Source organism: Pan troglodytes, chromosome 4, assembly GCF_028858775.2.
Source record: "Pan troglodytes isolate AG18354 chromosome 4, NHGRI_mPanTro3-v2.0_pri, whole genome shotgun sequence".
NCBI classification, from domain to species: domain Eukaryota; kingdom Metazoa; phylum Chordata; class Mammalia; order Primates; family Hominidae; genus Pan; species Pan troglodytes.
The window spans coordinates 58,525,757-58,553,319 of record NC_072402.2 but is presented as its reverse complement, the minus strand read 5'-3'; the positions used below and the strand labels follow the sequence as shown (position 1 = coordinate 58,553,319).

Here is a 27,563-nt window from a genome sequence, read left to right as displayed (position 1 = left end):
GTGAGCAATGTCTGAAGTGTTAGTCAAGGGAAACGGAGCTCATCCTTCTGAGGCTGAGGCCAGGCCTTGGCTTGCCCATTGCAGAGGACAATTCTCTGGGCTCTAAAATGTGGCTTTGCTTCCTCATAACCTGTCGTTTTTTATTATCAGTGTCTAAGTAGTCAGTAAGTGTCATTGGCTTCTCTTAAAAGCCTTTTGGAAGCACTTTTATGTCACATGAATAGAAGCAATGGAGATAATTTCCTTCCCACCTTCGTTCACTGTTATGTCTTTGGCCCAGGTTCACTTTCCGCACACTGGAGACATTGCTCATGGTCATCTGTTTGTAACTGGGTTCAGTTCTTGGTTTCACTGCTCATGTGGGGTCATTTGCAGTCTCCTCCGTCCTCCTCCCACCTTCCAATCTCACAGTCTACAGAAATTTCAGTTCCCTATCTTTCATGTCAGCCAGTTAGATTGTACCTCATCCTTTGAAGGGAACTGGGAATCTTTCTTTTGCTCTCATTTTCCCCCGTTTGTAGACCACTAGCAGTGGCAAGGTGGTTTACCATTCACCATTAATAAACATTTTACTAGGGGTTTAATAATCAACATGTTATTTCCTGTTTTTCACACATCAATGTGAAAACTACCTTTGTCTCTCTAGCGACAATTGTGCTGGTGTGACATACCGAATGGAAACTGTTCAGCTTTCAAAAACTCACTCAGCTGTCCAAAAAAACCAGGGTTAGACTGGAATGGGGTCAGAATACAAAGGCATTTGCTTTGAAAGACTATAGTTTCTATTGGAACATACAGTTTGTTGACAGTCTTCATCCACTAGTACTTACATTTCTTTGTCAATGTCTAGGAAATATGTGATTCTAACAGAATTCTCTGATTTCAAAATATCATTTTTCCCTTGAAGACCATCAGAGAGTCTCACTACTACATGTGAGAGGTGCTATCATGTTTCTTTATTAATTTAGTTTTTGATTTGGGCATTGTATTTTATGCTAAGGTAAAATATGTTCCTTCTTAGTTACCCCATTTAAACCTAGAGTGGATTCCAAAAGGTTGTTTTCAAAAGATTACCTTTAAAATGCCAGGATGCACATGCTTAGAGACATGCATTTGTAAATTTCAAAAAAAAAAAAAAAAAAAAAAAAGGTAGAGGCAAAAGTAAAATTAATGCTTATGATTGTCTTTCTGGAAGGCATTACAGATGGTCCTTGACTTACGATCATTCAACTTATGATTTTTTGACTTTACTTCAAGCACCCATACAATCATTCTGTTTTTCACTTTCAGTATAGTATTTAATAAATTACATGAGATAGTCAACACTGTTATAACATAGGCTTTGTGTTAGATAATTTTGTTCTGCTGTAGGCTATTATGAGTGTTCTGAGCACATTAAAAGTAGGCTAGGATAAGCTATGATGTTTGGTAGGTTAAGCACGTTAAATGTATTTTTGGGCTGGGTGCGGTGGCTTATGCCTGTAATCCCAGCACTTTGGGAGGCCAAGGAGGGAGGATTGCTTGAGCCCAGGAGTTTGAGACCAGCCTGGGCAACATGGCAGAACCTCATCTCTACTAAAAATATAAAAAAGTAGCTAGATGTGGTGGTGTACACCTTGTAGTCCCAGCTACTTGGGAGGCTGAGTTTGGGGAATCACCTGAGCCTGGGAAGTTGAGGCTGTAATGAGCCATGATCACATCACTGCACTCCAGCCTGGGTGACAGAGTGAGACCTGTCTCAAAAAATTAAAAAAAAAAAAAAATTCGACAATGCTATTTTCAACTTACAATGGGTTTATTGGGACATAATTCCATCATAAGTTGAGGAGCATGTGCATATTTCTCATCATGGTGGGATTTTCTAAAATGAGACTGAGTGCCAAGTTGTGCTGTGGTAGAGCTGAAACGGATAATAAGCTGGAGCCACAGCAATCTATTTATATTGGTTTACTTCCAGCAAGATGAGAACATTGGAATTCAGTGTTTGTGGAAGAAATAACACCTATGTTAAACCAGGTGATTACCAAAGGGGACGAAGAAAAATGAAAAAAAATTAGCAACCCTAACTTCCAACAACTCTAACTGGTTTAGCACAAAGTACTGAGTTGGTGGGCACTTTCCACAAATTGCCTGTATAGATGTACAAACCCAATAAACAAATTCAGGAAGAAGGCTTTGCCCAGGATATACCACACTATGAAATTTGAATGAATTTTCTGGAACAGGAAAATGATGGTTTGGGGATTATATATGTGAATTATGGGACTAGAGAGACCTCACTTTTCTTTCTTTTTGAGACGGAGTCTCGGTCTGTCACCAGGCTGGAGTGCAGTGGCGCAATCTCCCGGGTTCAAGCGATTCTCCTGCCTCAGCCTCCCGAGCGCCACCACGCCCAGCTAACTTTTTTTTTTTTTTTTTTTTGAGACTCTGTCGCCCAGGCTGGAGTGCAGTGGCGCGATCTTGGCTCACTGCAAGCTCCGCCCCCTGGGTTCACGCCATTCTCCTGCCTCAGCCTCCCGAGTAGCTGGGAATACAGGCGCCCGCCACTACGCCCGGCTAATTTTTTGTGTATTTAGTAAAGACGGGGTTTCGCCGTGTTAGCCAGGATGGTCTCGATCTCTTGACCTTGTGATCCGCCCACCTCGGCCTCCTAAAGTGCTGAGATTACAGCCGTGAGCCACCGTGCACGGTCAAAATACATTTCTTTACTTCTTTTGAAGTTAGGCATGTCTACACAATTTGACTTGGCAAATGAAATGTGAGAGTAAATAATGAGATTCACCTCTCATTTCCTCTGGTTTGGTCACCAAAGAAGAACATATTGAAATGGAATCTACATCAGCCAACTCTGCCGGCTGGTATGAGACATGTATTGTGAATAAGAAACAAACCGTGTCAGCCAGTGAGATTTGGAGGTTGTTTATTGTTAAAGTGGAAGCTAGCCTACCCTGACTGATGCAGGCAGTGTAGGGCTAGGTAATCTACTTGTGGATGGACATGGATTCAGAAGTAGCCTGTGACACAGCTGAACAACTTAACAGTCTGATGCCAAACAACTTAACAGGTTGATGCTTAAAGAATGACTCTTCAAAGATGAGAACAGCCCACAAACAAAACAAAACAACACAAAAGGAAAATTCTTCAGAAGCTATGTCCTGAAGCCCTTCTGTTTGTAACAGGACTTTCTTTCCCTCTAGCTACTGCCCAGCTTGGAAGGCTGATCCATACACTTTCTCCTTTACAATCTCTGATTCATGCAACTATCATTGTCAAAAAGAGATTGTGGACTAGGCTGGGTGTGGTGGCTCATGCCTGTAATCCCAGCACTTTGGGAGGCCAAGGTGGGTGGATCACCTGAGGTCAAGAGTTCGAGACCAGCCTGGCCAACATGGCAAAACCTGTCTCTATTAAAAATACAAAAAAATTAGCCTGGCATGGTAGCGTGTGCCTGTAATCCCAGCTACTCGGGAGGCTGAGACAGGAGAATCCCTTGAACCCAGCAGGCAGAGGTTGCAGTGAGCTGAGATTGCGCCACTGCACTCCAGCCTGGGCGACAGAGGGAGACTCCATCTTAAAAAAGAAAAAAAAAGAGATTGTGGACTAATGACATCTTTTATGATTGCTTTATACATTCCCCTTCCTTGCCAACTCCCTCTTTGCCTCTCTACTTCCTTCCTTCCTGAAAAAAAATGAAATGATCGAGTGCCTACTTTGTGCCAGGCATTGTATAAATTTCTAGAAGTGCAAAGCCAAAGGATTGTGATTTGGCCCCAGAGGAGCGTCTATCTAGTTAATGGTATAGTCTAACCTTTCTAAACAAATACTACTAATATAAAGTGGTGAATGTTATACAGGTACTTGAGATATTCACAAAATAACATCTAGGCTCCCAAATAACATAGAGTGGCCATCATCTTATGTGGCTAAGCCTTAAACTTTATGCAGACCTCTAGCACAAATCAATCCAAACAACACATAATTATCTTAGTAAGATCTGCAGTTAGTAGTAGTCATTCAAAACTTTGCTAAGTCTTAAGATTGCGAAAGTCTTGAGTAGGCAAGAGACCATTATTTTGAAACAGAAAAATAGTTAAATATGTAGAGTATTTGAGAAATGTGTGAGAACTGCCTATTCAACTCTGTTGGGCCAGGATGTAGATCTTTCCAAATCACATGACTTCTCCCTGTTGGCACAATCAATCATATCTGAAAATGATGACATATGGAAATAATTAAATAACAAAGAAGAGAGATAAACATTGTCAAGTGACTTGGGCTGTAGCCAGGAACTGACAATGTTAAAAAATATTTTGCAGAAGATTGTACATTTAAAAGCCGTAAACTGTGACTGATCATAGGAATTTATTTTTAAATAGGTTTCACTAGTTCAAGTTAGAATGACAATAAATGTGAAGACATGTTTGTCTGGGATGTGGTTTTTCTTTTTGTTTGTTTTTTGCTTTTATTCAGCAAAGCATACTTTTTTTCCCAAAACATAAAATCATTCAGCAAAAAAACAACCAAAGAACAATAACAAAAAAACAGTGCACATGCCACAAAGCAAACCAAACATAGCTCAGTTTTCCTACTGTTAACATATTTTGTCTTTTAATTTTGGCATGTCGAAGTCACAGAAATTCACAGACTTAATATGCACACCCAAATATTCTAAGTGCTTATTTAGGAAGTATCTTTATTTGGAATAAAGAATTTCGAGTTATAAAACTGATGGCTTATAGAATGCAGCTTACTAAATTGGTCTTCGTTCTTACAAACTAGAGTAATCTTGTCCTTTGAGAGTTGAAAATACATATTCATCTACATTTCTGCAGCAAGTGGCCCACAGTTAATTTTCATCACTGGTGGGGTTGGCAGAATGTTCACTCTCTTCTGCTGCTGTGCTGTGTCTTCGTTGACTTGGAATTGCAGGAAGCACTCGGTTTGTCCGCAGAGGTTCTCCAGATAGAACTGGGAAGAAAAAATAGAACAAGAGACTTTCAAGATTTGCTTCTCTCACAGGAAGGCGGCAGGAGAATTGTATTGTGTTTTAGGAGTGGAGGCATTTCTAAGAAGTGTGTCTTGGTGAGAGCTGGACTGCAGAGAGAAGCTGTGTATGTATATCTTGTATATATATCTGTTCAGGCTTGCTGCATGAAGTCTGGGATTTCAAATATGCACACACAGAAGACTGTACCAAGTTTGATCAAACATGATTGGGCTGTGCGTGCCTGGCAGAGCTCTTCCTTGGAGTGGAGTAGCTGTTGATGTTCAAAAACTGCTCACAAGGCTCTAAAGAAGGCCCAAGACATTTGTACTGTGCTTTTATGCAAACCTCAAAAGGCTCTCAGGCTTCTTTTAGGAAAAGCACTGTGGGCCCTTTCATTTCTTTTTTGTAGAGCTAAGTTGATCAAAGATCTTTATCTTTCCTTCTCTCCTGAAACTTAACTGTGAAAAGCAAAGCTCTTGGGCCCTGCCAAAGAAAACCTCTCTTCGGCTTCTCCAAGCTCCAACAGCATTCAAGACTGAGTGGCTCTTTCCTTAACTAGATGTTTTTGTGGCTACAGTTCTGATTAAAGACAGGTTCGGGCTTGAATTTCATTCAATGATAGAACTGACACCATCCAAAACGTTCACTTTACGCACATCTGTAAAGGGCAGAGGAACTGATCTGTCAAGGAAGAGGTCTTGGTTTCTGCTACTAACTCTCTGTGTGACCTTGGACATATCCCTCTACCTCTTAGTTTCCTTACCTGCCAAAAGACAGAGTTGTACTAAGACCCTATTGTTCATTGTCTTTACCTAAAGAGTTCTAGAGCTCTTGGTTTGTCTCCTTCAAACCCTAGCCTAGGGGAGAAAGACATACTGGATATATACTCTATGCAAACAGTGTGCCAAGTGTTTTACATACGCTATCTCATTTAGTACTCCGATAAATCTTATTAGAATAGCACTATTGTTATGGACGGTGAGGAAACTAAAGTACAGAAAGGTTGAGAAACTTATCTGAAATAGGACAGCTCCTAAATCGTCTAACCTGCACTTAGGAGGATGTGGAGGGGCTGTGTGTGTGTGTGTGTCTGTGATAAATGCAGTGGGGTGCAATTGGAAGAAAAAAAGAAAATAGAATCCAGTAAGTATTGCTTATTTCATGAGGCAGTAGACTCAGTGTCCTGTAGTTTTGTTCCTGGCTCTACAACGGGAATAATAATAAAACTTGCTTTATTATTATTATGCTTCAGACTATAGATATGAGAATATTCAAACTCAGAATCTCTGGGTGGGGGACCCAGGAATCTACTTCACAACAAACACCCCAGGTAATACTTAGGCACACTAAAGTTTGAAGATCACTGGCCCAATGGAGTATATTAATATTTTATATTAGGAGAGTTTTTTTCATATAAAATAAATCAATAATAGCAAAAGTAATCCTGATGAACGGCAATTTTTTTCTGCTTAGGAATGCATGGACTGTGAGTACAGAGGCGATGTACATTTCTATCTGTCCAGTATAGTAAGGAAACCGATATCAGGAGGCCAGTCTTAAGAGAGAATTTTTAAAGCATCTTCCTAAAGACATTAAATAATACATGTAAAAATAAACTTGTTATTGTTTCAATAGTTCAAACACAAAAATTCCTAAAGGGAGGGAGTATTATTTTTTTTAAAAAAATAAGCATTTAAAAAAAGGCTTTAAAGATGGTCTCTGTTTTCCTGTAATTTATAAGTGTTGGCACCTGATGTTCCCTTGAAAAATGAAAGTAGAGCTGGGCGTGGTGGCTCACGCCTGTAATCCTAGCACTTTGGGAGGCCGAGGCGGGTGGATCACTTGAGGTCAGGAGTTGGAAACCAGCCTGGCCAACATGGCAAAACCCCATCTCTACTAAAAAAAATACAAAAATTAGCCAGGCGTGGTGGCAGGTGCCTGTAATCCCAGCTACTTGGGACGCTGAGGCAGGGGAATCGCTTGAACCTGGGAGGTGGAGGTTGCACTGAGCTGAGATCATGTTCATTGCACTCTAGCCGGGGCGACAGAGCAAGACTCCATCTCAAAAAAAAAAAAAAAAAAAAAAGAAAAATGAAAGTAAACGGAAATAACATTTAGTTGTGTCTAGATATGTTAACACTTGCAAAGGAAGCTGCGGAAGATTCATAATACTTACATTTTTGATCTGGTAGGGGAGCTAGGTTGTTCCGAGTGAAAGGAAGATCCCTGATTTTGTGTCTGTTTGGGGAAAGATGCTGAAAATTTTGTCCTGAAGATAAACATATTTGCATCAATTACTTGAGACTCAACCAAGTGCAAATTACAGAATGCAATGGATAAGAGAATCATCAAAGTTGTTACAGATCACTAAATTTAAGGTGGTAACAATAACAATGAAAACAATGATAGCTACACTTTATTGCATTTCTGTTATATACCAGTCACTGTTTAAATGATAGAAAAAGGTACTAGAAATCATTTCTTGAGAGTACTAGTTTAAATAAAATTTTATAAAGAAACACACTGGGTTACTCACCCCATAAAAGTTAAAGTTGAAAAAAAAAGGAAATAATATAGATATGGCATCTCTTATATATTCATCAAATCTTTGATGAAATGAGTGGGTGATGAGTAGAGTATTTTCTTCTAAAGCAGAGTTTCTCAATCCTGGCTGCACATAGGAATTATCTAAGAAGTTAGAAAACATACTGCTTTCCTGGCCACATCCCAGGTTATTAGATCAGAATCTCTGGAGGTGGGGCATGGTGTCAGCTGTTTATCAGCTCCCAGCTGATTCAAGTGCAGCCAGGATGGAGAATCATTGACCTGGAAGACGGAATGGGGTAGATGCACTCGGGAAACCTATTCTCTAACTTGGACAGAAAGCAGTGGTGTGTGCAAGAACCATGTGAGCCAGCTCTTGAGAGCTGATGGCTACATTTTCAGAAATTTTGTGAACTGTTTGACATCACACTAGTGTCTTGAAATCAGCCATGGTGGGTGTATTTACGCAGTGAAAAATCAGCAAGCACAGATTTTTCTCCTGGAAAGCCAGCTGTTAAACATTCATCAATGTACTACTGACTTTAAGATACGGATGTTCGATACTTGAAAATAGAAGGGAACACACAAATGTGATTTAAATCCATTTTAAAATTGACTGGATGGTGTCATGAATAGGAGCTTGGTTGGGCTCTGGGGTCAAACAGAATTAGGCTTGATTCCCTGCTTCCCCACTTTTCAGTTATATGACGTTGGGCAAATGATATTACCTCTCAACACCTCAATTTTTTCATATACAAAATGGTGAAAATAAATAATTGTATATCTTTTCCACTTGTCATGAGGATTAAATTGGAGAACAAGAGTAAAGCATTTAGCTTATAGGGTAAAGTACTCAAAAGACCTTAACAAAAAAAGATTATTTGATCTTTTGCCTATCAGTCTAGTAAGAAAGAACCAGAATTGCTATAGCAATGCTCCTAGACTTTAAGGGTCTTCTGTTGGAGCAAAATAGCATAAGAAAAAAAGAAAAAACAAAAGGATTAGCCAAGAACACCTTGCATCTGTTTAAGTGAATCTCATGGTGGATGGACTGTGCAGAAGCGGCCACCTCAGCAATGTTAGTTGATGGAGATTAAATCTCCAGTCTCCCTGGTGGATATTTTGCCATTATATTTTATCCTTTTGAACACTGAACATCAAATAACTTCAGGAGCCATTATTTACAGAGAAAATATTCCTGCGTAGAATTAACATTAAAATTTATATTAGCGAACAGCTATTTATCCATGAACACTTGAGCAGAAATTTGTAAAACCAACAATGAGATAATAATTATGAGTTATGTTTATGGAACACTTACTTTTGTCAGGAATAGGGATAAATGCTGTAGGCATAATCTTATTTAACTCTGACAATCACTTTTTCTTGTGAGATACATTCTATTATCATCCTCATTTTACAAATGAGGACCTTGTGACTTGGAGGAGTTCTAAAAGTGCTCAAGTCACACGCTAGGAAGGGACACAGCCTAGACTTCAACCCTATAGGGCTGACCCTGTAACTTCTATTATTCTGCCTCCTCTAAGCAGATGGGAGCAGTGGGCAAAGAAGGGCTACAGCAGTGACTTGGAGATGAAGGGGAGTTAAACTTTATTCCATGTTGGCATTTTGCTCAGTTTTTAGGGACAGGGTGGAGCCGTGCATAGCCCAAAGCTGTCTGGTGCTGCAGGCAACTCCAGGGAGTGTTCAGCTTTGGGGACAGGGTCAAGGACCACTGTCCTAGAAAAAAAGGATAGGAAATGTTTTCACAGTTACAATGCGGAACCCGAGGTGACTGCAGGATTAATAATAATAATAATGATAATAACAATAATAAATAGATAATTCAGCAATCATCCATTGAGCACTCATTATATTCCAGACCCTAGAGTACAAAGAGGAGAAAGCAGGGCGTTCAGGAGGGGATTGCAATTGATGTGGGAGGAGAGACAGGTAAACATATGGTTTTGAAGCTCCATGAGTAGTGCTGTGATAGAGTTTGTGAGGGCATTGCAGAGGAAGGAATGGTCCAGAGAAGTTGAGGTTTTCTGGGATCCCATAGACCTTGTTCCAATATCTCCTCTGCCACTTCCTAGCTACTAGCTCTGTGACCTTAGGCAGATGAGCTAACCTCTCTGTCTCAATTTCTTCCAGTTATAAAGAGGATAAAATCTCTCCTGCAATGTTGTGGAAAGCGAAGTGTGTAGGTGTGTAGGTCAGCAAGGTGGAGCTATTCTTTTTTTTTTTTTTTTTTGGAGACAGTGTCTCACTCTGTTGCTCAGGATGGAGTGCAGTAGTGCCATCGTGGCTCACGGCAACCTCTGCCTCCCGGGTTCCAGCAATTCTCCTGCCTCAGCCTCCTGAGTAGCTGGGACTACAGGTGTGTGCCACCACACCAGGCTAATTTTCGTATTTTTAGTAGAGATGGGGTTTCACCATGTTGGCCAGGCTGATCTTGAACTCCTGACCTCAGGTGATCCACCCGTCTCAGCCTCCCAAAGTGTTGGGATTACAGGCGTGAGCCACTGTGCCCGGCCAGGTGGAGCTGTTCTTATTAGCAGTCCTAAGAAAGAGCCATATTTCCTACAGAGATCAGGGTGACCTTCACATATTATGGAAGGTGAGTTTTGAGCTGGTTCTTAAAAGATTGTAGGAATCGGTCAAGCACACAGCGGAGAGAACCCAAAATAATAACAAGGGCCAAGATGTCATAGAATGAAAAGGTATGAAATTGTCAAGAAACTGAGACATATTCAAGGAACTTCTGAAGAGGTAGGGGTGGGGATTTGAGATGGGCGGTGCAGAAGCTGAGCATGACCGTGCCGTGAGGTCTGACCGTGCCGTGAGGTCTGACCATGCCGTGAGGGCTTTGTTTGCCCAGTTTAGAACCCTGGCCTTTGTCCTGAAAAGATGCAAAACGTTTGATGGGTTTAGACAGAGGGATCACAGGATCAGACCTAACCAGCCAGAAGAGTGCATTGTTGCTGAGATAGTCTAGAAAATTCTAGAGAAGGAAGCTCTCTTTTGCAGGAGAAAGGAAATGCACACTTTTTTACTTTTCTTGTGACGGCTTATAAATAACCAGGCTAGCAGACAATACCACAGAGCTTTCTGTTCCATTTTCTCTGAAAGCTGCCTGCAATGAATTAAGCTGACGTGCTCCAAATTCCAAGTCTCTAGGATAAGTGCTTCATCCCCCATCTTGCTGCATCCAACCTCTGACAGGTCTCAATAAATGTTAAGCAATAATCATTACAGCTAAATGTTCAGGGCTGCTGATGTAAGCATTGGATAGTGGCTGCCTGGAATTTTAACAGCAGCACTACTAACTCATATTATTTCTACCAAACCCAGGGCAGGAAAGGAGGAAATCCAAAGATAAAGGGACAATCCAAGTTCAAGTCAGTGCTACAGTGGGATGATTTATCCAACTGCTTTACCACATTAAACTTTCACATAAAGTTTCAACTCTCCTAGACTAACAACAACGACAACACCCACTTCAGTGTAGTGCAGAAGCCTCAGTGATCTCAAAACAATTATTGTTAAAAATGATCACAAAAATAAAATCCGTAAGGCTAGGAAAGCTTTTTTTTTTTTTTTTTTGAGACATAGTCTCGCTCTGTCGCCCAGGCTGGAGTGCAGGTGCGATCTCGGCTCACTGCAAGCTCTGCCTCCTGAGTTCAAGCGATTCTCCCACCTCAGCCTCCAGAGTAGCTGGGACTACAGGCGCCCGCCACCACACCTGGCTAATTTTTGTATTTTTGTATTTTTAGTAGAGATGGGGTTTCACTATGTTGGCCAGGCTGGTCTCGAACTCCTGACCTCAGGTGATCCGCCTACCTTGGCCTCCCAAAGTGCTGGGATTACAGGCATGAGCCACCACACCCAGCCTCAGTGGCTCATATCTATAATCCCAGCATTTTGGGAGGCCAAGATGGGAGGATTGCTTGAGGCCAGGGGTTCTAGACTAGTCTGGGTAACAAAGTGAGACCCTTGTCTCTACAAAAAAATGATGATCAAAAAATTAGCCAGAGGAGGAGATGTGTCTGTAGTTCCAGTTACATGGGAGGTTGAGATGGGAGGATTGCTTAAGCCCAGGAGTTTGAGGCTGAAGTGAGCTATGATCAAGCCGCTGTACTCCAGCCTGGGTGACAGATCCTATCTCTCTCTAAAAAAAAAAAAAAAAAACCCTCACTCTCTTTTGATAAATCAACTATGATAAACACTCAGCAATCATTTAATGTTTGATCAAATGACTAAGCTCCTTTCCATTTTTGAAACCCTATGACTGTATCTAAACATGAGAAGAAAGTCAATTTAAAGTCAGTTGCAGAAGCATTTTAGTAAATCTATACCCCTTAAAGCTGATTTATAGGCTGAAAACACTTGGGAAATTTATCTTATCATGACTCAGTTGCCTAGAATGGCTCCTAGTTATAATCAGCACTCAGAAAAATTGGTTGGAAAAAAATATTTGATATAGGCAGATTCCACTGGAGAAATTCACCTTTCCCTTTCTGCTATTCTGCTGTCCCAGGATTTTTCTAGTTATTTCATTGTGTAAGTGAACAAATCCCCAAACCGTGTTTATTGAATTTCTTTTTATTTCAAATAAGATGGAAATTTTTGGGAGGCACATGTGTCAGAATGTACTAATTCTCCATCTAATATCTACTTCCTCACTTAGAAACAGAAATCCAATTTTGGAGGGATAGCAACGTGGCCAGCTAAAAGACTCCTTGTTGATAGCTGTGAATATATGACCAAAGTTTAGAGGCCAATGAGATGCAAGCGGAAGTGTGGCACTTAAGCCAGATGAGTTCTTAATGGGAGCTGATTCACATGGGGACACGCATTTTTCCCCCTCTCTACTTCCTTCCCTCTGCTCCATCAGCCCCTTGAGGAGAGAAGCCATACATTAGGTGACGGGGCACATAGATGGAAAGAGCCTATGTTCTTATGATTGTGGAGCCACCAAATGTCTGGGAACTGCCTACTTCAGACTTCTTTCATGTGATAGCAGTAAACTTTTTTTTTTTTTTTTTTTGAGACAGGGCCTCACTTTGTCACCAAGTCTGGGGTGCAGTGGTGTGATCTTGGCTCACTGCAACCTCTGCCTCCCAGGCTCAAGTGATCCTCCCGTCTCAGCCCCCCAAGTAGCTGAGACCACAGGCAAGTACCACTACTCCTGGCTAATTTTTTTGTATTTTTTGTAGAGACGAAGCTTAACCACGTTGCCCAGGCTGGTCTTGAACTCCTGAGCTCAAGCAATCCACCTGCCTCGGCCTCTCAAGGTGCTGGGATTACAAGCCTGAGCCACTGCACCTGGCCATGATAGCAATAAACTTCTATGTTGTTCAAGCCCCTGCGACTCTGGGTTTCTTTTACAGGAAGCTGAACCCCATCCTAACTGATATAAAAGAGACAGGCCAAGGCTGTCTTTGGAACGGAAAAAGAACAAGATTTTCAGATTTTCATATGATTTTCATAACAGAAGGTATTCGTTTGGCCGGGACAGGCCTAACTCTGGAAAACAGGATGGGTTGAGGCCCTGAAGTGTCAAAAGGTGGCAGACCACTGTGTTCCCTTCCTGATCCTTCTGCAGAAAAAAATGCAAACACTACCCATGCCACCAGCCAAGTGCTTCAGTGCTTTGTGGAGGAAGCAAAATCTTGACTGGAGTTTTTCTCAGACATCAGGAAACAGCCTTAATGTGCTTATCCATATTTATCCTGTGCCTAAATATGTATAAAAATACAAGTGAGGGAGCCATATTCTACTTCAAAGGCTTCAGGCACTGGGCACATGTCAAAGGGTGAATAGAGTCAAAATCAACTGCATATTAAACACAAAGGAATTTTGCTCATTCTAAAAAAATATATGGCCCTTTTCTACTTTTTAAAAAACATGTTGCGGCTGGGCACAGTGGCTCACGCCTGTAATCCCAGCATTTTGGGAGGCCGAGGGCGGACGGATCACGAGGTCAGGAGTTCGAGACCAGCCTGGCCAACATAGTGAAACCCCGTCTCCACTAAAAATACAAAAATTAGCCAGGCGTGGTGGCACATGCCTGTAATCCCAGCTACCTGGGAGGCTGAGGCAGGAGAATTGCTTGAACCCAGGAGGCGGATGTTGCAGTGAGCCGAGATCATGCCACTACACTCCAGCCTGGGTGACAAGTGAGACTCTGTCTCAAAACACACACACACACACACACACACACACACCCCACTGCCCAACAAAAACCCCCATTGCTGTCTTGGTCTTTCATTTTTCTACTCTTAGAGAAAAATGGCTTCAAGAAATAAATTATTTTTTCTCTTAATCCTACTGTAAGAAAAACAACAACTGAAAGTTGTTTATAAAGCCTGTCTGACACTCCATGGAGAGACGGTGGAGTGGTGTGGACTGGACTGAACTGAACTGGGGACAGTGGTGTCTAAGTGGACAGTGGTTACTCAGATCCAGCCAATTATTGCCATTTGGGAATTTGGGTTTAGTGTTGCCAGATTTTCTAGTTTTTCGAGAGAAGCTAGAATTCTAGATTTTTATATAAAATTTCATAATTTAAAAATATTGACATTTACTTAAAAACAAGCCAAGGTACTGTGGCACCGAACAGGTTTCGGAAGCTGTTTTGCAGCCTCTGCTTTTGAACAATGGTTCAAAGAATCACCTGTGGATCTTTTTTTTTCTTTTTCTGTAGAGATGGGGATCCTGCTACATTGACCCCCTGCCTCAACCCTTCAAAGTTCTGAGATTACAAGTGTGAGTCACTGTACCCGGCCTATGGATCATTTAAAAAATAAAAATAAATTCTTTAGTGTGATAAATTTATTTATAAGGTGGAGAATAGATACATATACATTTGTATAAAAATATAAATTCTATGCCAGGCGCGGTGGCTCACGCCTGTAATCCCAGCACTTTGGGAGGCTGGGACGGGTGGATCACGAGGTCAGATCGAGACCATCCCGGCTAACATGGTAAAACCCCATCTCTACTAAAAATACAAAAAATTAGCTGGGTGTGGTGGCATATGCCTGTAGTCCCAGCTACTTGGGAGACTGAGGCAGGAGAATCGCTTGAACCCGGGAAGCGGAGGTTGTAGTGAGCTGAGATCGTGTCACTGTGGAGGTTGCAGTGAGCTGAGATTGCACCACTGCACTCCAGCCTGGGCGACAGAGTGAGACTCCGTCTCAAAAAAAAAAAATCTTTATCTATATCTATCTATCTATCTATATAAATTCTTAGGCTTGGTGTGGCGGCTCATGCCTATAATCTCAGCACTTTGAGAGACCGAGAAGGGAGGATTGCTTGAGGCCATGAGTTCACCACCAGCCTGGGAAACACAGTGAAACTCCATCTCCACAAAAAAAAAAAAAAAAAAAAAAAAAAAAAAAAATAGCCAGATGTAGCAGTGCGCAACTATAGTCCCAGCTACTCAGGATGCTGAGGCAGGGGGATCGCTTGAACCCAGGAGACAGAGGCTGCAGTGAGCCATGATTGTGCCACTGCACTCTAGCCTGGGTGACAGAGTGTGACCTTGTCTCAAATAAATAAATAAATACATTCTTTAGTGTGATACATTTATTTAAAAGTTGGGATATGTACATATTTCATATCTAAAAATGGAGACATATGTGGGTAAAATATCTCTGGAAGGATAAACAAAAAATGCATTTTTTTTTTTTTTTGACATTTAGCTTTGGATGAGGGGCACTGGATAGCTGGGGAAGACGCAAGAGGGAGAATTGCTTTGCAACCCTTTGGTATGTGTTGAGATCTAACTTAAAATGTGCAAATGTGTTACCTTTCTACATGTGTCCACACAAAGCATGGCCATTTTCCCTGTTCCCTCACCAAGATTTTGGTTTAGTAGGTCTGGGGTGGAAATTGAATGCCTGATTTAAAAACAATCACACAAACAAACTCCTCACAGGTATTTGCCACACACTAGTTAAGAATCCTTGCTAGTGGAAATAGTAATATTCTTGCTCCAATCTGGTACATACCACACATATTTGCTGGGGAGATGAGAAGGCACATATTTGTACTTGATGATTACTTGAAGAGGGGAGAAGCAGAATGTTTTCACAGCTCAGAAATCTCAAATCCAGTGCACTTTGGGAGAAAAGGTGGCTCTAATCACTCATTTTATTCTCACCCTGCCTTCTAGGCTATTGTCACTCCAGTTCCTAGCTTAAAACTGTACGGGACATTTCCAGTATAGAGCCTGCTGAGAATGAAGATGAAATCAAGGACATTACCTGATGACGGATTATGTAGATGGCGAAGGTGTGGTGGCACGGAGACCTCTTGGTGACCAGGCCGGACACTGAGCAATCTGTCCAGCAGCTTATCCGAAGAAGACACAGTCCAAACTTTGTAGGAAAATACCTGATTAGAATCACTCTTCCAGGGGTTATCTAGTAACATCTGGCAGCCAGTTCTGTTATTTAATAAATCCTGCTCACTTCGACTTTTCTGAGATCGCTGGGCCATATGATGAGGAACAGAGCTCAGGCCTGCATGGGAAGTGGCCCTATGGGAGGCTGTTAGGAAGTTATTGCCCAGGGTGATGGGTGGGAGACTCTGCGTTCTGATTGGTGGAAGCCCCTTACGGGCCAGCGGTTTCTTTTCTGGTAAGAGATATTTTGAATTGTCTGAGGTTTTCTTCTTAAATTCAACCATAGCCACCTGATCACCAGGCTGTTCTTGGCAGTTGGTACCCACGATGCTATCAAAGGTGGTGATGATGTCATTGACTTCCGAGGTGTCCTCCTCTCTGTATCGGTCCCTGCTGGGATCCTTCTGATGGGCTCTCTGCTCTTCTTTCTTGTTTTTGCAGAATATTTGGTTGAGCATGTTGAACCGTCTCTCCTTCTTCTGGGGCCGACTGCTCTGGGAGGGAGGGGGTCGAGTAGGCTCTGTTCTATGCGAATATAAAAGAGCAGGGATGATATGTGAGTATGGGAAGTAGAGACATCACTCACCGAAATACCGACCCCCTATTCCACATGCTTCATCAGGTTTTCTGAGATCCTTCCTAGATACCTCCAAAGCCTTCTCAAGTTAAAGGCAGTGTGAAGAACTCACAGTACCCCTGGCAATCCCGCCCAGAAGAGGCTCTTTACCTTGGGCAGTCTTTGCCCAAGGAGGACGTTTCTTAGATTTTTCTTGCTCCTTCAGGGGATATCCTTTCAAAATTTACACTAGATCATCTGTTTTCAACAAGAGGTTAACTAAACTGAAAATTAGCTGAAAGTGTTGTTGTTCTCACATCTCAAGGACAGTCAGTAGGCACGCAAGTTGAAGTCAGAGATGAAGCCTAAGGGTTTGAGTTCAGGCTTCAATGAGCAGAAGGATGGAGGAGGTTGCTGAGGTGGGGGGAGTGTGGTTTTAGGCTTTCTCTGACAGAGATCCTAGAAAACCTGGACCGAGTGCTGACCAACTGACATTATCCCCCTCAGAGACCCCCTCCCCATTTTAAACTAAAACTTTCCTATCGAAAAGTACTTTTTAAAAAAGTATGCTGAAGAACAGGTACGGTAGCTAACGCCTATAATTCCAGAACTTTGGGAGGCTGAGGCAGGAGGATCACTTGAAGTCAGGAGTTTGAGACCAGCCTGGGCAACATGGCAGGATCTCATCTCTAGCAAAAAAAAAAAAAAAAAAAACCAAGGAAAGAAGCTTTAGTCTGGGCTCCAGAGAGGGAAGAGAAGGAGTGCATAACCAAGGTCGGGCGTGGCTGCAGAAGAAAGTGAGCAATGCCCAATGCGCAGGCAAATTATGAAGGAAAAAGGCCAGCAGTTGTCGAGAGGTTCCCCGAGGCACTGTTCTGTTTGTGTTCCTTGGAAAATTCTGTGTGATTCTCTTTTGAGGCTCCAATTGACTTAATGCTTTCTGCGGTATGAATTAACGATGAAACCTGACCCGTGTGTGTGCCCCTGCGTCAGATTGCAACATTACTTTCTGGAGTGAGATATCGCAATCTGCAATTTGAAAAACATCACCACTTATTTTGGATGCATATAACGAATGTTTTCTCTACAGGTCACACAGTGCATCCTTCGAATTTTTATTCCATGATGTAGTCTTATTTTTATTCTTTCACCTTCCAATGGGCTTTTTGAAATACTGAATTCTAGACTCCTAATACTACCAGAGAGAGAGCCCCAGGGCACTTCCGACGCTCAAGTTTCCCTATAAAGAATATGTCTGTGTGAATTGATGCTATTGCAGCATCTTGTGTAAGCCATCTCCTCCTCCTGTTACAGCTTGTGCTTTAGGCCTCTGGGTCTCAAAATGCGGTCCACTGAACCCTTGGAGAGGGATCCCCGACTTTTTCAGGGGTTTATGGCATTAAACTCTATTCATAATAACATCACAACGTTATTTGTCTTTTTCACTGTGCTGCCTTGCATCGATGGTGCAGTAGAGGTGGTGGGTAAAATGGTGGCTGCCTCAGTACAAATCAGGACAATAGTGGCGTCAATGTACTTGCAGAAAAAAAAAGTCCTTTAACTTAATAATGTCCTTGTTTAGGCAGTACAAGTTGTTAATTTGATTAAATATTAACTTGAGTACACTTGTTTGACAAAATAAGAAGCACTCGTAAGCAATTCTACTATATACGCAGGTGTGATGATTGTCTTGGGGTAAAGCAGCTGTGCAATTGTTTGAGTTGCAGGCTGAACCGGACACTTTTTTCACGGAACACCATTTTTATGCCTTGCAGACAAACTATGGTTATGTAGAGCTAAGTATTTGCAGAAATTTCTGCAAAATAAATAAAGTGAAATACACAGAAACAGAGAGTAAAACAGTGGTTACCAGAAGTGAGGGTGAGGTGGGGGAATGGGAGGTGTAGGTCGAAGGGTACAAAGTTGCAGTTGAGTTCAAGTATTTCTCGTGCTTCAGCCTCCCAAGTGTCTGAGATTACAGGTGCATGCCACCACGCCCAGCTAATTTTGGTATTTTCAGTAGAGATGGGGTTTTGCCATCTCGGCTAGGCTAGTCTTGAACTCCTGGGCTCAAGTGATCCACCCACCTTGGCTTCCCAAAGTGTGGAGGTTACAGGCGTGAGTCACTGCGCCTGGCCCATCTGACTAGGTATATTTATATCAAAATATGTATACTATATATATATATACAATAAAAATATATTAAAATGAATAAAGTGGGCCAGGCGTGGTGGCTCACGCCTGTAATCCCAGCACTTTGGGAGGCCGAGGCGGGTGGATTACCTGAGGTTGGGAATTAGAGACTAGCCCGACCAACATGGAGAAAACCTGTCTCTACTAAAAATACAAAATTAGCCAGGGGTAGTGGCACATGCCTGTAATCCCAGCCACTCTGGAGGCTGAGACAGGAGAATCGCTTGAACCTGGGAGGCAGAGGTTTCGGTGAGCCGAGAGCATGCCATTGCACTCCAGCCTGGGCAACAAGAGTGAAACTCCATCTCAAAATAAATAAACAAATAAATAAAATAAAACGAATACAGTGAATATTTCATTTCAAGATAAATAACTGACAGTTATTGTAGCCAATGACAAAAGTCTAGCTTTCAAGCAAAAACTAGAATTTTGGAAAACTTATATTCACATTGTAAGCTTGACACCATCTCAGTATATAAAGCTTGTCCAATAGATTGGTGGTGATGTTAACAAATGTGACTTTTTGATATTGTATAATGAAATGTGTCATTTGGAAGATCTTTATAATTAAGTGAACCAATATTTTCCAAATGACCAATGCAAGGTGTTAATAAAATCACGCATGTGTATAAGACCCATTTAAAGTATAAGGTATAGTAATGTATTCTAATGTGACAGAGTACAAAAAATTCATTGATATGGTGAGAATCCACATTGCAATTAACCTTTAAGAAACTACTGCTTGTTAAGTTTTGGTATCGTATCAAAGAAAAATACACACAATTATCTGAAAAGCCTATTGAGATACACCTGTCTTTTCCAACTACGTATTTATATAAGGCTGGATCGTTTTTATATACATCAATCAAAACATGATACTGTGGCTGGGCATGATGGCTCACACTTCTAATCCCAGCACTTCAGGAGGCTAAGGTGGGAGGACTGCTTGAGGCCAGGAGTTTGAGACCAGCCTGGGTAGCATAGTGAGGCCATCTCTACAAAAAAATTAAAAACCAAAAAACAAGAAAACCCAGCTGGGCATGGTGGCACATGCCTAAAGTCCCAGCTACTCAGGAGGTTGAGGTGAGGGGATCTTTTGAGCCCAAGAGTTCAAGGTTGCAGTAAGCCATGATTATGCCACTGCACACCAGCCTGGATGACAAGTGAGACTCTGGTTCTAAAAAAAATAATAATAATAATAAATAAATAAATAAATAAGCAAACCCCCAAACCAAAAAACAAAACACATTATATCGCAACAGAGAGAATGCAAAGAGTAGATGTGGAACCCACTTTATTCTATTTTTTTTTTTTTTGAGACAGGGTCTTGCTCTGTCATCCAGGCTGGAGTGCAGTGGCACTATCTCGGCTTACTGCAACTACTGCAACCTCCACCTCCCAGGCTCAAGCGGTTCTCCTGCCTCAGCTTCCCCAGTAGCTGGGGTTACAGGCACGCACCACCACATCTGGCTAGTTTTTCTGTTTTTGGTAGAGATGGGGTTTTACCATGTTGGCCAGGCTGGTCTAGCTGAACTTCTGACCTCAGGTGATCCACCCGCCTCGACTTCCCAAAGTGCTAGGATTACAGGTGTGAGCCACCATGCCCAGCCTGCAGCTGTATTCTATTAAGCTTGTATTAAGCTACCAAAGAGAGTTGCCAAAAATATAAAACAATGCTGCTCTTCTCATGACAATATTTTTGTTTTGGGAATAGAAATATTAAATAAAACATTTTATTTTTAATTAAAATATGCTATTTATGTTCACATGTAAATGTAATGTTTATTATTAATTTAAATGGATAACAATGCATATTTTATTAAAAATTTCTCATTTTAATTAATTAATTAATTTTTTTTTGAGACGGAGTCTCACTCTGTCACCCAGGCTGGAGTGCAATGGAGTGATCTCGGGTCACTGCAAACTCCATCGCCCAGGTTCAAGCTATTCTCTTGCCTCAGCCTCCCAAGTAGCTGAGATTACAGGCACTCACCACCATGCCTGGCTAATTTTTGTATTTTTAGTAGAGGTGGGATTTCACCATGTTGGCCAGGCTGGTCTCGAACTCCTAACCTCAGGTGATCCGCCTGCCTCAGCCTCCCAAAGTGCTGGGATTACAGGCATGAGCCACCGCACCTGGCCGCTCAGTTTTAATTTCTAATGCCATAAATATGGACAGATTTGACTCTCATAAACTAAAGTTATTTGGGGGCCCTTAATAATTTTTGAGAGTGTAAAAGGGTCCTGAGAACAAAAGTTTGAGACTCATCAAATTAGGCAAAAGAGGGATTTAGAGGATGTGCCAAAAAGGGAAGAGGAAAGAGAGAAAAGGAAAGAGATTCAAGTTCAGTGAATATTAGGCTGATGGATTTGGGTTCACTACTATCATTTTGCTCCAAGAACACTTTATTCTGTGTTAGATAATGGCAAACGTTAATTATATAATCATTTAATGTCTTTAATACTATGTAACATTAATTATATTATGAAAGTATAATAATATTATTATTGGTTTGCACCTTGGCAATTTAAAACATTTCATCCAAATTTATAAATATTTGAGAAGAATAGAAAAATAACTGGCTCCTGTTGTACTCACCTGCTCTCTTGGGAGAGGAGTTTGACACACGCCGTGTGACCGCAGTACAGGGCATAGGCCAAGGGTGTGCTCTCATTGATGTCCCGCAGGTTGCTGTCCATTCCCAACTCCAGCAGTGACTGGACACATTCGGCCTTCCCTGCAGCTGCAGCCCAGTGCAGAGGTGTCCTGGAGGGGCCATGTGAAAAAAGCACAAGCGTCTGAGCATGTGAATTGTTCAGGCTGCTTAGCCAGCAACAGCTCCTGCTCAAAGTCAGGTTGAGGTAGGGAAAATCTTGTTGCCATTTACAGTATAGAAATAGTAAGTGTTAAATGAGCCCGAAGGATGATGGTGGACATGTGTAGGGGCCTCTCCTCTAGCGCTAAGTATTCCCTGCCATCTACACTCTCTGGCCTTTCTAACAATTTCCTAGAAGAGGAAGTAGTGGGTCAAAGGGTATGAACAGTTTTGAGGTTCTTTATACATAGTGCCAAACTGCCTTCCGGAAGATTGAGTCAGTTTATCCTCCTACTAGCTATGTTTCTCCTCCTTCTGTAATACTGAGTATTGTCACTAACTTTAAAAATCTTTGTCCATTTTGGTAGGCAAAATATGCTTCACTGTCATTTTCCTTTTTATTTAATTTATAGTAAGGTTTGAACTTTTGAAATATAAGTTTGTTTGCCATTTGAGTTTCTTCATTGAAATGACTAATGCCTTTTGTCATTTTTCTATTAAAGTATAAGTGTTTTTCTTACTAATTTGTATGTGCTCTTTATATTAAAGACATTGATCTTTTATAGGTTATGTTTATGAAAACATTTTCTGTAATTTGTTACTTGACTTTTAATTTATTTTTATTTTTATTTTATTTTTTGAGACAGAGTCTCACTCTGTCACCCAGGCTGGAGTGCAATGGTGTGGTCTTGGCTTACTGCAACCTTCGCCTCCCAGGTTCAAGCGATTCTCCCCCCTCAGCCTCCTGAGTAGCTGAGATGACAGGCACATGCTACCACACCCGGCTAATTTTTGTATTTTTAGTAGAGACGGGGTTTCACTATGTTGGCCAGGCTGGTTCTGAACTCCTGAACTCATGATCCACCCGCCTTGGCCTCCCAGAGTGCTGGGATTATAGGCGTGAGCCACCATGCCCGGCTGACTTTCAATTTTTAAGTGATTTTTCTATAAAACTTAAAAAAAAAAATCACATTTAATTCCTTATTCATTTTTTCTTTCTTTCATGATGTTATGTTTAAAAAGTCCTTCATGGCTAGGCACAGTGGCTCACGCCTGTAATTCTGGCACTTTGGGAGGTTGAGGCAGATGGATCATCTGAGGTCAGGAGTTCAAGAGCAGCCTGACCAACAAGGCAAAACACTGTCTCCATTAAAAATACAAAAATTAGCCAGTCATGGTGGCATGTGCCTGTAGTCCCAGCTACTCAGGAGGCTGAGGCATGAGAATTGCTTAAACCTCAGAGGCAGAGGTTGCAGTGAGCCGAGATCACACCACTGCACTCCATCATGGGCAACAGAGCAAGACTCTGTCTCAAAAAAAAAAAAAAAAAAAAGTCCTTCATTGGCCAAAAGGTATAAAAATATTCACCAGTATTTAAACCTTTATTAAACTGTATAACCAGTGTTTTCTTAAGAGAATAAAAAGACAAGCCATAGGCTGGGAGAAAATATTTGCAAATCACATAGTCAACAAAGTATTACTAATACTGGTAATTAGAATATAAAATCTTTCAGAACTGGCTGGGTGCGGTGGCTCACACCTGTAATCCCAGCGCTTTGGGAGGCCAAGGCGGGTGGATCACAAGGTCAGGAGATCGAGACCATCCTGGCTAACACGGTGAAACCCTGTCTCTACTAATAATACAAAAAATTAACCAGGCATGCTGGTGGGCCCTGTAGTCTCAGCTACTCGGGAGGCTGAGGCAGGAGAATGGTGTGAACCGGGGAGGCAGAGCTTGCAGTGAGCCGAGATCATGCCACTGCACTCCAGCCTGGGCAACAGAGCGAGACTCCATCTCAAAAAATAAATAAAATAAAATAAAATAAAAAATTTCAGAATGGAACAATAAGAAAATAAACCAATTTTAAAAATTAGCAAAAGATCAGAATAGACATTTCGTCAAAGAAGATATATGGATGGTAAATAAGCACATGAAGAGGTACTCAATAACATCTGTCATTAGAGAAATGCAAATTAAAACCACAGTGAAATAACAATACACACCTATGAAGATGGCTAAAATAAGAAAAACAAACAAACAAACCAAAAAACCCAAAGAGAACAAAGCTTGACAATAACAGGTGCTGGTGAAGATATGGAGAAACTGGAACTTTCATACATTCCTGGTGGGAATGTAAAGTGGTAACAGCTGCTCTGGAAAATAATTTAGCAGTTCCTTCCGTAGTTAAACACATACTTATAACCTACAAATCCCACTTTTAAGTATTTTGCTGGAGAAATAAAAACTTACATTCACAGAAATAATGGTACACAAATGTTTGTAGCAGCATTATCTTAATTGTCAAAAACTGGAAACAACTCAATGTCCTTCAGTGGGTGAATGGACAAACAAACTGTGGTTCATCCTATTCCAGTAGTACTGGAATACTACTCAGTAGTGAAAAAGAACAGACTGCTGATACATGCAACAACATAGATGAGTGGCAAATGCATTCTGCTAAGTGAAATAAATCAAATAAATCAGTCTCAAAGGATGACCTACTGTATATTTCCGCTTACATGACCTTCTGGAAAAGGCAAAACTATACAGACAGATAACTATTGAGTGGTTGCCAGGGCTTAGGGATGGGAGGGGGCTTGACTATACAGAAGGACATGAGTTGATGTTGGAGTTGATGGAATTGTTCTGAATTCTGTTTGTGGTGGTAACATGAATTCATGCATGTTAAAACACATAGAACTGTACACCATAAAAGTAAATTTTACTGAACGTAAATAAAAAGAACACCAGTATTCTAGATTTATTTGGTTTAAAAATAAAAAACCATGGCTGAGCACTGTGGCTCATGCCTGAAATCCCAGCACTTTGGGAGGCAGAGGTGGGAGATTGCTTGAGCTCAGGAGTTCGACACCAGCCTGGGCAACATGGCAAAACCCAGTCTCTACAAAAAAAATATAAAAATTAGTTGGATGTGATGGGTACATGCCTGTAGTCTTCGCTTCTCAGGAGGTTGAGGTGGGAGGATTGATTGAGCCTAGAGAGGTTGAGGCTTCAGTGAGCCGAGATCCTGCCACCACACTCCAGCCTGGGCAATGGAGCGAGACCCTGTCTCAAAAAACAAAAACTAAACAAACAAAACCTGTGTGTGTGTCTATATGCGTATTTCGGTATGTGCACTGAGGTCAGAGCCAATTTGACTGTTTTTGTAATTACATAGCCAACTTTTCTCAACACCATTTTTTTTTTTTTTTGAGACATAGTCTTGCTCTGTTGCCAGGCTGGAGTGCAGTGGTGCAATCTCAGCTCACTGAAACCTCCGACTCCCTGGTTCAAGCTATTCTCCTGCCTCAGCCTCCCAAGTAGCTGGGATTACAGGCACGGGCCACCGCACCCAGCTAATTTTTGTATTTTTAGTAGAGACAGGGTTTCATCATGTTGGCCAGGATGGTTTCGATCTCCTGATCCGCCGTCCTCGGCCTCCCAAAGTGTTGGAATTACAGGCGTGAGCCACCGCACCAAGCCCTCTTAACACCATTTCTTCATGTGGTGGGATTATATTTTAAGATCCTGATCTCTATACATATTTTCTACCTCGCCTCTTTCCCCTATTTAAGGGGATGGTTGACTTTGTGCTCAACCTCAGGGGAGGGATATTGCAAAGTCAGGAAGGGAAAAGTCTTTTTGCTTTCAAAAGCCAAGCTTGGGACTGAGAGCAACTTCAGAGCAAAGGGAAAATACTTAACTAAACATCTGAATGGAAATGGCTTCCCCAGTACTGGAAAGGTGGTCCCCCTTCAATGGACGAGGTGGGACAGCTGGGCATGGTGGCTCACACCTGTAATCCCACCACTTTGGGAGGCCAAGGCAGGCGGATCACAAGGTCAGGAGATCGAGACCATCCTGGCTAACACGGTGAAACCCTGTCTCTACTAAAAATACAAAACATTAGCCGGGCGTAGTGGCACATGCCTGTAATCCCAGCTACTCGGGAGGCTGAGGCAGGAGAATTGCTTGAACCTGGGAGGCGGAGGTTGCAGTGAGCCAAGATCGTGCCACTGCTACTCTAGCCTGGGTGACAGAGGGAGACTCCGTCTCAAAAAAAAAAAAAAAAAAAAAGATGGTGTGACAAGAGCATAAAGGACCACTGGACTCAGGAGCAAAGGGGTCAAGAACCTTGCTTCACTAGCAGAGATACTAGGAGCGAGGGATGGGGAATGTCTGTGGTTTGTCCAGGCAATGGGACCACAGGCAGGCCAAGATGGCGCCCGTGCCCAAGCACAGCACTGACACAGCTGAACATCATCCGACCTGAAGGGATAAGGACAGAAGACGAGGGGCCATCCTCCATCTCTATTCCTATACACCCATTGTATAAAATTCCAGAACCAAGGCACACACAATAAGGCAAGTGGGGCGGGGGGCTTTAAAAGACGAGTTTAGGTTTCCTACTAATCTAGTGAGATAACTCAAAAATAGAAATTAGGTGAAATTATAGATAAAAATCATTATAACTTTTAAAACTCTGGGTTGTAAAATAACATAAATACTTGATATAGTAAGTGTTCCACCACTTTTTTTTTTTTTTTTTTTTTGGAGATGGAGTCTCGCTCTGTCACTAGGTTGGGGTGCAGTGGCGCAATCTCGGCTCACTGCAACCTCCGCCCCTGGGGTTCAAGCGATTCTCCTGCCTCAGCCTCCCGAGTAGCTGGGACTACAGGCGCCCGCCACCACGCCCAGCTAATTTTTGTATTTTTAGTAGAGATGAGGTTTCACCATGTTGGCCAGGCTGGTCTCGATCTCCTGACCTCGTGATCCACCCGCCTGGGCCTCCCGAAGTGCTGGGATTACAGGAGTGAGCCACCGCACCCGGCCAGTGTTCCACCACTTTTTAAAAAAGATTGTATGCTCCACGTGGGAGGGGAATGGGAGCCTTTCACTCACTGTGTGGTTCTGGCACATATAGAGGCTCCCAATAAGAAGGTCGAATAAATTGATACTTTTGTGATACTGCTTTCTTTATTGTACCAAAGACAAAATAATTCTGGGTAGTATTAGACCTTGATTTTTTTTAACTCTGTGAGTAGAAATAAGAATTTCAACTATTCATTTAAAGAGCACCTACTGTTTTCTAGGAGGTCAAGGCTTGGATTTGTCTTGGATGAAGGAGTCTGCCTGTGTTTTGGTAACCTGTCCCAGTGGGTTTTTAAGTGTGCCTAATGTACAGCAAATACTTCGATCTAAAACAGAAGTTTGAGAAGCTGAAGCTTAGCTGAAGCACATAAAAAGTCAACTTGCTGGGAGATAGAGTTGCATCTCTGAAGATTATGTTTACTCTAAAAAAAGGTTTCTTAAGTGTAGATTTATAGCTGCTCTGTGCCTATGCATTATTATTTTTGGAAGCTGTGGACTTGTAGTAGCTTAGGCAGTTGCCAGCAGGAGATCAGAGTTGAGAGCTTGGAGGTGGCCTAAAGACGATTAGCCCTGGCCATCAGGTCATCCTGGAAAATACTGTGAAAAGGCACTGGACGTTTGATTCTACACATAGTTGTATTCAAGATTGAATAAACTAGGCCAGGTATGGTGGCTAACATCTAGAATCCCAGCACTTCGGGAGGCTGAGGTGGGTGGATCACTTGAGGTCAGGAGTTCAAGACCAGTCTGGCCAACATGGTGAAACCCCTAATCTACTAAAAAAAAAAAAAAAACCCAAAATTAGCCAGGCATGGTGGCGCACACCTGTAGTCCCAGCTACTCGGGAGGCTGAGACAGGAGAATCGCTTGAACCAGGGAGGTGGAGGTTGCAGTGAGCTGAGATCGTGCCGCTGCACTCCAGCCTGGGTGACAGGGTGAGACTCTGTCTCCAAAAATAAAAGATGGAATAACTATATTTTGGATTAAGTACTGATGTCACAAAACTATGTTCTGATTTTTTTCTGGGGGTGTAGGGAGAGGCAAAGGGCAAAGGGCAAGTTGACATTCCTTTTTTGAGATATGGTCTCACTCTGTCACCCAGGCTGGAGTGCAGTGGTACAATCACAGTTCACTGCAACCTTCACCTCCCGAGCTCAAGTGATCCTCACATGTCAGCCCCC

The 27,563-nt window shown here is 42.0% G+C and overlaps 1 protein-coding gene and 1 long non-coding RNA gene across 3 annotated transcripts in view; one reads left to right on the top strand and one right to left on the bottom strand.

Annotated features, from left to right (window-relative positions):
* Window positions 1-17,919, top strand: part of LOC134809960 (uncharacterized) — a 54,570-nt gene extending 36,651 nt beyond the window's left edge. The window contains exons 2-3 of the long non-coding RNA XR_010156919.1: window positions 15,241-15,306; window positions 15,714-17,919. This is a non-coding gene — a long non-coding RNA (uncharacterized LOC134809960). The remainder of the gene's footprint in view (window positions 1-15,240; window positions 15,307-15,713) is intronic.
* Window positions 4,667-27,563, bottom strand: part of ANKRD55 (ankyrin repeat domain 55) — a 134,173-nt gene continuing 111,276 nt past the window's right edge. For both annotated transcript variants that reach the window (XM_016953294.3, XM_016953296.3), the window contains 4 exons: window positions 21,293-21,460; window positions 15,805-16,469; window positions 7,164-7,256; window positions 4,667-4,968 (listed from right to left, as the gene is read on the bottom strand). In XM_016953294.3, coding sequence (XP_016808783.3) covers window positions 4,847-4,968; window positions 7,164-7,256; window positions 15,805-16,469; window positions 21,293-21,460 — 1,048 coding nt within the window. In that variant the 3' untranslated portion in view covers window positions 4,667-4,846. The remainder of the gene's footprint in view (window positions 4,969-7,163; window positions 7,257-15,804; window positions 16,470-21,292; window positions 21,461-27,563) is intronic.